Here is a 10704-nt window from a genome sequence, read left to right on the forward strand (position 1 = left end):
GATCTGGTATGAAGGCTAGTCCTGTCCTCTGTGGATATACACACTGCAGCAATCTCAGTGATCAGATGGACAAGGTGACCTAATTCCATGAATGTCAGCTGGCCAACTGGTCTCACAGCAGGGAGGAAGACTATGCACTTCCCCTCATCAGAGCACAGCTGCACATCATCTGCCAACAGCAGAGGTCACTGCTGTGCTGCAAAGGACACTGTTCCTGGAGCGAGGGACTGGCTGCGATGAAAGCGACCCTACACAGCCTGGGACACAGATTCACCGCCTCTGCCACAGTGTTCTACAGCTGGAACTGCAGTATTATTACAATGATGCTGTATTGACCGTGTATTGACCTAAATACACAGTCGGAGAGTGTATCATCTCTGTGTCTGTGCAGAGTTTTGGGTTACTGTGTAGGGTTCTTTCATACCAGTCTCCGGCCACATCCTGCCCTAACACTTCCTACAGAGCAGGTTTAGAGGTAATGAGTTCATTTAGCTTTTGCTCATCTTGAAATGTCTTAATTTCTCCCTTACCACAGAAAGAGAGTTTTATTTTTAATGAGTGTGTGTGTGTGTGTGTGTGTGTGTGTGTGTGTGTGTGTGTGTGTGTGTACGTGCATGTGAATGCAGGCACCCTCAGGGTCCTTAGAGCTGGAGTCACAGGCTGTTGTAAGCTTCTAAATGTGTGTGCTAGGAATCCAAGTTGGGCTCTCTGGGAAGAGTAGCACGCACTCAGACACCTCTCCAGCCCCTGAATGACAGCTCTGCTGGACACAGAACTCTTTTGGTTGACAGATTTTTTTTTCTTTAGTATTCTGAATATGTCAGACTTCTGCCTTCTGCTTGCCATCTTACAGAAGGCTGATAATCTTACTGAGACTCCCTCACATATGAGGCATAATTTCTCTTGTACTGGTTTCAGATTCCTCTCTATCTTTGACACTGACTGTGGTGTGTCTGCGCGTGTACATGGTGTCCACTGTGCTTCATGGATGTTATAGTCACATAAACTTGGGAAATTTGGGGTCACTATTTCTTCAAATAATCTCTCCCTCCATGCTTCCTTCCTCCCCTCCCTCCCTCCTTCCTTCCCTCTCTCCCTCCTTCCCTCCCTCCCTCGTTCCCTGCATCCTGCTCTCCCATCCCCTTGTCCCCTTTCCTCCTCCTTTTGCCTTTCCCTTCCTTCCTCTCCTTCCCCCTCTCTGGCTTGCCTCTCCTCCTCTTCCATGGCTTCCATAGAGTAGAGACTGATTTGCTGGCAATATATCTTCAGATTCCTCAGGCTTTATACATGTCGAGCCTTTTATTTCTCAGACTTGGTGAATTTAACTGTCCTATCTTTAAGGCAACCAACTCTTTTGGCTACTCAACTCTGCCTTTGAATGTTTTCAATGACCCTTTCACCTCAGTAACTTTTAGTTGTATAATTTCTGTTTTCTTTTCAGGCTCCCTCTCTGCTCTTACTGTTTGCTTGTGTGTCATTCTCTGGACTCACCACTTGTATTCTGTCAGCTCTCTTGGCATCTTTACCACTGTTGAGGTTTTTTTTTTTTTCTTTAAAAGATCTTCCTTCAGATTTTTCTGAGAGGTACTTCTGTTTAGTTTTCCTTTGTAACAGCCCACAAGCTCTACAGCTTGGAGGTTTGAGTGGCAAGCTGAATGCTGGGAGCTGCTAAGTGACAGGTCTGTATCACATTAGCAGAGTCCTGTTTCATCGAGGTTTTCTGAAGCTGGCTTATTTTTATAATTTTTATAGGCTATCTTCATGGCATGGATCATTCTGAGGCATCAACATCAGGTCTTCTCAGATCATTTTGGACCATGTGCCTTTCTCTGGACATTTATGATGAGTTTCTAATTTCTTCCACATATACTATTGCTTTTGAATGTCCTAGACTTTGTCTGGCTCTCAAAAAGGGGGAAAGACACTTGAGGGGGATGAAGAAACACTATCCATTTTGAGGTTTCTCTGACAGAAGTGGGAGGAGCTTGAGCAGTGCATGGGGCAACAATGGTGGAGTGACTACCTCTCTGTGCTTCATGATCAGAAGTAGCAGTCAGTGGTCACAGGACAGATCCCCGACACTTGTAGAGAAGGGACATTTCTGCCCACTCTGGGGACTGTAAGCTGTTTATAGTTATACTTCAAAGGCATATGTGTGATTATTACCATGAGACTGGAGATGGCAGGATAGGTCTAGCTACTGAAAAAAGAGCTGAAATTATCAGCAGTTTAATGACTGAGCCTTCTTCCTCTGGAAGATGTCCTCAGCAGGTTCCAGAGTCTCCCAATGGTTTCCCAAGACAGATTCTGCCAATGCACTTGTTGCTAGATGAGGACACAGATTTGAGGTGCTTCCTATCCTACCATCTGCCCAGAATCCTCTGGTGAAATAGCCTTTATGTAGAGTTGGGGATGTCACATAAACCAGCAGTCAATATGAGGCTGGCTTTCTCGTTAGCATTCTCATTAAGGACCTAGGGATTATCAGAGGGAAATGGAAGTGCCCTCTCACAGTGGTGTGTAATAGCAGAACAATAATGATATTTCTGCTTCTCATTTCTGGTGTGTCTGTGTGTGTGCATACACACACACACACACACACACACACACACACACACACACACACACTGGGGGAAGGGAGGGAGTGGGTAAGAGGCCAACTTTGTGGAGACAGTTCTCTCCTTTCACCTTTACATGTCTCCTAGGGATTAACTCAGGTCATTAGGCTTGTGGGCAAGTCCTTTAAACACTGAGCCATCTTGCTGGCCCCACATTTGGTGTTTCCGATTTAGTGGTCTGTCTTCTCAAGAGAGGCACTTCTTGGGGGATCACAATAACAGTCTCATGGAACTAGAAGCTAATATTGTTACTAGCCACTTAGGTTTCTTGTTTCATTAAGCTAAGAGGCAGGTAAAAAGAAGGCTTGCTTTTGACAATATGAGTAATTATCCAAAGTAAATATGCTGTTGTTATTCCTTGAAGACCCAAAAGGATGTCTTTGGAATCTGTGGAATTGTTGATTTTTCTCTTAGAGAGTCTATGACATTTAGCAAACATTACTAGAAAATTATAGTACCTTCCTAAAAACAAGATGCTTGGTGCTCAGACTCTTCAGGAGTGAAGACGGAAGAGCTCTAACTAGCTAAGGTTGCTGGCTGACAGTAACAGGACTATAAATGGGTAATGAGAAAATGTGTAAATATCCACTATGGCTTCCTGACCAAGTAAGAGAAGGTAAATGTGGCAATTATGAATGTTTTCATTCCACTTTCTTTCTTGTTTTATGTAGACATATGAGTGTGTGCCTGCTCATGTATACCACACATGTAAGTTGCTAGGTGACAGAACTATATCTCAACTTGTGACGGAGGAAGGTGAGGGTGTTCAGTGTACGTTACACGAAGCCCGTGGTGGTTCTTACTGTTGTGTGGAAATCAGAGAAGGGGAGGAGAGAGCTTAGGGCTCCAGTGGGTGGGTACACCAGCCATCTGTGCCCCTGTTGTACCTTCTGTACAGTCTTTCCCGCTGTAGTCAGCACTATATGGTAGAGGGTTGGGGACAACTGCTTAACTATACTTGCTAGACCAACTTTTAAACTGGCTTCTAGCCAGGTGCTGTCCGTGGAAGAGATTGGTAAGCCTGCCCAGCACAGTAGGGCGGGAGGCCAACCTCCTGCCTGATTTCTGACAGCAGCAGCCCAGGAACACTGACTGTGGCCGCTGTGTCGGAAAGGCTGAAGCACCAGAACTAGAATTAGAATAATGACCTCTCTAGAAGTCCAGTGGCAGAGGCAGACTCCTGGCTCCAGCCCACTAGGGCTAGCTTCCAATAGCTGGAATCCTTTTTTGCTTCTCTATGCCCCTCTCCTGCATTTGCTCCAGCCGTGTCCTAAGACTGATGTAACCAAGTCTCTCTACTTCTCATTGGTGATGCTGGAGGTGGAACGAAGGTTTGTTGGTTACAAGTTTTAAAGGAGCCCTTATCTCTAGAGGCACAGATTGAATATTTACACATGATAAATGAATCTGCTTATTCATTTGTGAATAGATTCACATGTAACTGGGTACATTTTTCTAAAGGATAATCTATACTGGGGTGTAACAGGTCGGCCACAATCTCACAGCTGTCGGGTGCTAACTACCAGGTGGAAGGAACACTGGAACTCATTTTCCCATCTAGTCTCCTTGTGTTAATCACTTTGTTCACTGCTGGGACGAACACCTGTGAAAAGCAACGTACAGGGAAGAATCATTTATTTTGGCTATTGGTTTTGGGGAACACCTCGATTCTGGGCCTGCAGTGAGACTGAATGTCACGTGACAGTAGCCGAGGCAGATATTACCAAGCTCATGGAGGGCAGGACTCAGAGAAAGACAAACATTGGAGAAGTACAAGATACCCCAAGGGCCTTTCCCAGGAAAGGACTTCCTGTAGCCAGGCCTCACTTCCTAAAATTTTGGCACCTCCCAAAACACTGCCATCATCTGGGGACCCATCCTTTAGTATATAAGCCGTTTGAAAGGATACTGAATACTTGAACCATAATTTTACTTTTGTGCATTTCTGAAATTTTTCCTAATAAAATACCAATGATGATCTCTCTCCACTCGGAGCAAGTGAATCCTATGTAATCACAGTACTTTTCTATGAGACAAGTCCTATTACAGAGAATGCTTACCTCCCAATGAAATCAGCACAATGGCAAACAAAGCAGTGTGCAGGGGTCTAAGAACATATAACAGACACAGTGACAAGTTTGCATATGAGGCCAGAACCCTGACACACTCTGCCCCAGTGTACCCCAGCACAATTCCATTTTTAGCATTTCTTAGATTTAGAAGCCCCTTTCCTTTCCTTTATAAAAAAATATTTTTTATAAGTGTGTAGTTGCTTTGTCTGCCTGTCTGTCTGTCTACTACATGTATGCAGTATCCATGGAGAGCAGAAGAGAGGGCATTGGATCCTGTGGGAACTAGAGTTGCAGATGGTTGTTAGCTGCCATATGAGTGCTGAGTCATTTTTATAAGAGCAACAAGGGCTTGTAACTGCTGAACCAACTGTCCAGTCCTCTTTTGTTTTAATGGGAGATAAGGACTCACTATGTAACCCAGGTTGACCATGAACTCCCATGGTCCTCCAGCCTTAGTCTCTCATACTGGTATTATAAGCACATGCCACCACTAGTGGTTCATAAATACCCATTTTGTCTAAGTTAGTTTGAACTAGACATGTGACATCCATCTTGAAAACAAAATAATCCTAACTAAAGAAACCCTAAATGCAATGACCACTGTTGTTCCATCCTCCTGGAGCAGCTAGCTGCTATCATCATTGTCTTCATCACCAACCTTTCATCATGGCGATGAGCATCACCACCAGGACCATCACCATCACCATCTCATTGGTCAGAATCAACTGACTACATAGTATATGAGAAGCATTCAGTTCTTGTCTAATTCCTGCTGATCAGAGACACGTGAGACAGAGCTCTAACTCTCAGAGTACTCCTGACCCACGTTGGGTGGCCAGATGTACCGGACATTCTAACCACCTCCTATAAAGATACACGTTTAGGTGGCCCAGGTCTCAACAGACTAGCCAAGTACTAGACTAACTAGGGAAACATCTAGTTCACCTGATAGAGACAAGAGGAAGTGGTATAGTAGCTGGGCCTTGGAAAATGATCAACCTGTGTGAGAAGCCACCATCATGACTGTGAGTTCTGCCTCTAGGATCAAAAATACTTGATTCAAATCTTGGCTCTGTAAGAAACTAGTTTTGTAAACTTGGGGAAGTTATTCAACTTGTCTCTACTTCAATTTCCTCATCTGAAAAATGGGATGATAATCACTTAGCTCATAAAACTGTCAGGAGGATTAGAGGATGAAGAACAGTGCCTGGCACACAGTAAACACTATTTATGTGTTATTATTCAGAAAAGAAAGTCAGTCGTTCTGGCAGAAGAGATGTCTTCAACAAAGGTGCAGGAACAGAAATGTACAAAGGTTATTTAAAGACCAGTGGGTAGATTTAAGGAGCTGGCACAGAGGGAGCATCTAGCAAGAGCAATACACATAGCCTACAAAAGATCAGAGGCAGGAAAAATGGCTTCACAAATGTGTGAGAATGTGCATGTGCATCTGTGTGTGTGTGTGCACACATGTACACACACGCACATGTATGTTTTGTGTTTGTGTATAGGTACATATGTCCATGTATGTTTGCTCATATGTTTTGAGACAGGGTTTTACTATGTAGCCTTGGCTAGCTACAAGTTGCTATGTAGACCAGGATGGCTACAACTCACGGAGATTGACCTGCTTCAACCTACGGAGGGCTGGGATGAAAAGCCTGCCTCGTCATGCTCCAATCTCCGTTAAGCCAAGATTTGAAGCAAGCGTTTTTGACTCTAGAGGCAGAACTGGCAGTCATCATGGTGGCTTCTCACATAAGCTGATCATATTGAAGGCCCAGCTCCTATTCCACTTCCTCTCTTCTCTAACCATCAGGTGACCACACAGGAAAGCATCCATTGGAGGAATTTCCTGGGAGGATACGTGGACAGCATTCTCACATTGGGCACCCAAAGCCTGTCTTTACAGAACTCCCAAGAAGAACTGTTCTGAGCTATTCCTTTGATGTCAGGACCCAGGCAGAGGCTCCTGGGAGGTGGGGGGTGGCACACAGGACAAACTCAAGGATATAGAACTTACTGTTCTTTGACAGCCATGTTAGGTGGCAGAGAGGTGAGCCCATTGCCTGTGAGGAGCAGCACACGGAGATGTGGCAGAATCCCCAGATCACAGATGGCCTCCTCAGTCAGGCTGTTGAAGGAAAGGTCCAAGAACTGCCATGCAAAACAAAAGATCGGATAACGAAGTGATGTATGACAACGATGCCCAAACACAAGGAGGGGGGGCTATGTTCCCTTCCCCCTCACTTCCAGGCACCCATCACCCACAGGACAGTGTCTTGGGTTTGACATTCATAGCCTATTGGAGTCAGGCTCACTCCTTGTCTCGGCTGCCACTGCGCATCTTTTCGCAGAGTCCTCCCTCCTCCCTGCCTGTCCCACCAGTCATCCATTGCATGTTTCCACTAGAAGAATGCCCCTCTCTGAGCACTGGAATCCCAGCCCCAGAAGCCATCTCAAAGCTGCCTTCTTAGAAAATAGTCCCCAAATCTTGGCCAAGTGGACTATCTCCCTCCTCTGATTTCTCTGCTCTATTTAAACTGTCCTAGGGTATTTGTCCAAATCTGCAGGGTCTAGAGATAGCTGGGGATGTATAAGAAACAGGTGTGGCGTGCCGTATACTTTGTCTGGCACACAGTGGAGGACTGGACTGTAAGCCCTTTGAGGTCAGGAACCCTATCACTGCAGCACGGTAGTCGTGTAACTGAGCAAGGCCCTCGCACCAACAGACACGCATGAAAGTGAGCTTAAATGAACTAGCTTAAAGGAACCATGAGTCCATATGGTCACTCCACCATCAGCTGCTGCCCCCTTCTGCTGCCCCCTATTGCCATGTCTCCTGCTGTATCTGCTTCTCCCTCCTCTTCTCCTCTTCCCCTTTTCCCCACTCCTCCTCTTCTTCCTTTCTTCATCACCACCACCACCACCATCATCATCATCACTGTCATTTCTTCATCTGTTACTCCCATGCTGAAGGCTTATTTTGTTCTTGCCCTCTGGGAAGTCCCAGTCATCTTTGACCACAAACTATCTATGTCTGCCTGCTAAGAAGGGATGCTGCTGGACTCTCAGCCTTTATCAGAGAAGCTTCTTTTATAGTGGACAGTGATTAACACAGAGACTCACAGCCCAAGTGCAGAGAACAATTGATTGTGTAGTGCTCAGCCCTAGATGGGACACCCATGTTCCCTCCTCCAAGGCTCAGGCTGTCACGGAAGAGGGGGCGGGAAGATTTTAAGAAACAAAGGTTGGGGAAGAACTTGGAGATGCCATGGATGGTGCACTAATGACATCACTGTAGTCATGGTTATCTGAACAAGACTGGGCTCATCAACATCTCATCAGAGAAGAAGGAAAGGCTCATGAGGCTCCACCTGTCTCTGAAGGACCACTGGTAGCCATAGCAGCAAGGGCGGGATGATACACTGTCCATGTTCTGGTAAATAACCTCCCACCTATGCTCATGCAGACAACCCAGAGGGTTTCCCACACAAAGGTCAGAAAAGTAGGAGTCTTGGGAAGAAGGGTTTCAGCAGGAAAGGAAAGGGGTAGAAATAGGGTACTAGGAGTGGAAAGGATTAAACTTCATTATATACATACATGAAACAGTCAAAAGATAAGTAAAATGTAAAAGAAAGAAGTGATACTGCCAGGATACATGTCTAGACACACACAAGCCACAAATAACAGTCAGGTCTGCCAGAACGTCATGGCAGGCTTCACAGAGAGGCAACATGTGAGCCATCCCCAGACCAACTGTTAAAGATGAAGAGAACCCAAGTGAGAGAGGCATGAGTAAGGAGGTAGCTGCCTCATTCTGAGAACTGCAAAGGGTCTGAGTATCAGGGAAGCTTGTGGCAAAGGAGAGGTTTGATAAGACTGGCCAGGACATGAGAGGCTCCAAGTACCAGGAGGAAAGATGGCTTGAGGCGCACAGAACAGAGCCATCTCACTTGGCTGGAGCAAGGAGAGGGGCAGGGCTGGGAAAAGCACAGGCAAAGATGGGGAAATCCTTGTCTCTCATACTTGTATGTGAACTCCCAAGACCTGTGATTTTACCTCCACTTTTTGTGTCTCTCGTGTCCCTCCAACCTATTCCTTAGACAGCAGCCAGGACATGTTTTCTAAAATACGGCCCTGACCACAGCATGCTCCACCTTAAAACTTGGTGGTTCCTATTCCATAAGACAGTCTTAGCTCCTGAGCAAGGTGTCTAGGGCACCCCAAGGTCTGTCCTAAGCCTCAGGATCACACAGTACCACACAGTCTCAGCTCTCGCTCTCCAGCTACCCACACTGCATGGATTCAATGGTGTTCAAGCTCAAGAGTTGGTGAGCCAAGGCCAACAAGCCAAATCCAGCCTGATGCTCCTCTATGGCTAGTGAGCTAACAATGATCCTTACACTTAAACAATATATATATGAGGCCAGGATAGGTAGTGTGTGTCTTTAATTCCAGCATGCAGGAGGCAGAGGTAGGTGGATCTCAGTGAGTCGAGGCCAGCGGGGTCTACAGAGTGAGGTTCAGGACAGCCAGGGCTACACAGAAAAACCCTGTCTCAAAATAAATTAGTAAAAAAGGAAGAGTGTTCCCCAATTGGTAATGAGGAGTTCACATTTCAACATCTTGTTTGCTTCCTGTCTGGGGCCATCTAGGAGAGGCTAAGGCTAGCAAGTGACTTTCTTGGAAGTGGCCCACCAATTTTTTTCTTTTTTTTTGTCATGGTTTATGATGGGAGAAGTCTGAGAGGCAAAGTCCCAAAAGACTTCATTTAAGCATTGCTTCTTGCAGGTGATATGCCTTTCCTGTCACTGTTACATAGCCTAAGGATCCCTGGGCATTGTCCCACCCTACTGAGCAAGATGAACTTTTATGAATTAATGTTGTTTAGATGAATTAATGATTTTACAGAATTCCTCATTTGATGCAAATAATTTTAGAATGAAAGATTTTTAGAGATGGCTTTAGTTGTTTTGCTAGAAAGATATAATAAAGTTAGAATCAAGAAGAGAATGTGCCCATTCTTCATAGAATAGTAAAGAAAGGCTGCATAATAAGGAGTACAAGCCTTCATAATTACATTATAAAGAGAAATAGGCTTTGGGCAGATTTGTGATCAAGGAAAAACATTCATTCTAGGTCAGATCCAAGGATGACACCACAGCTGTGCACTATTATAAAGCAAGGCCATGTGAAACTGGTGCGTTGAACTTATAATGAGCTTAAAAATGAAACACTATTTTGAATTTACGATTAACATCCTTCTGTAACTCCCCTTTTGTGTAACATTTTATCTATGAGGTACTTTTCTAAGAACTTTTGGCTATAAAAAGGTCAGAGAAAAGAAGTGAATTGTGGCTTGACGGGGCTCTGCCTCATCCATCCCACCAAATATATATGCCTGTTGGTCTATATGTATATGTGTGGGTACATGTGTATGTCTGTAAGCACGAATAAACACTGTGGAGTTGATTGAGACAGGTAGTCAGGCCTGTCCAGTGTGTGTGTGTGTATGTGTGTGTGTGTGTGTGTTTGTGTATATGAGTATGTGTGTATCTGTGCATATTTGCCAGTGTAAAAGATTTTAATTCTTTTCCTTTCTTTTCTCTCTGGTTCACGAAGAGTTCTAAACCTCTCGCCTGGCCATCGCCTTGAGCCAGAGAGGAAAGAAACCATCACTTATCAGCACAAATAGTAAGAAAGTTGCAGAGTGAGAGACCCATTGTGCTTATTAAAGCACAAATAATAAAGTTATAATGCCAGGGATTATCCGACTTTAGCCTTTGTTGGACGTTGTGTCCTGCCTAGTACCGTTCCCCTAAAGGCTGGGGCAGGTCCCCAGCAGCCTCTGTACTGTCCGCAGTTCTCTCACAGAAGGATGACTACTTGTGACAGCCACAACTAATAATGAGCATATGGACACAAAGTTTAACATACTTAGTTTCTTGTTTCTTACACGTGCATGTGCACACACACACACCACACACACCACACACACCACACACACACAC

General features: G+C 45.0%; 1 protein-coding gene across 1 annotated transcript in view; it reads right to left on the minus strand.

The window, feature by feature from the left end:
• The window catches only part of Xrra1 (X-ray radiation resistance associated 1), a 62711-nt gene that overhangs the window by 27124 nt on the left and 24883 nt on the right, over window positions 1-10704 (minus strand). Inside the window, exon 8 of the mRNA XM_028770709.1 lies at window positions 6714-6847. Within this exon, the coding sequence (XP_028626542.1) occupies window positions 6714-6847 (134 nt within the window). The remainder of the gene's footprint in view (window positions 1-6713; window positions 6848-10704) is intronic.

The sequence above is a fragment of the Grammomys surdaster genome, unplaced genomic scaffold, assembly GCF_004785775.1.
Source record: "Grammomys surdaster isolate TR1022 unplaced genomic scaffold, NIH_TR_1.0 203, whole genome shotgun sequence".
Taxonomy (NCBI): domain Eukaryota; kingdom Metazoa; phylum Chordata; class Mammalia; order Rodentia; family Muridae; genus Grammomys; species Grammomys surdaster.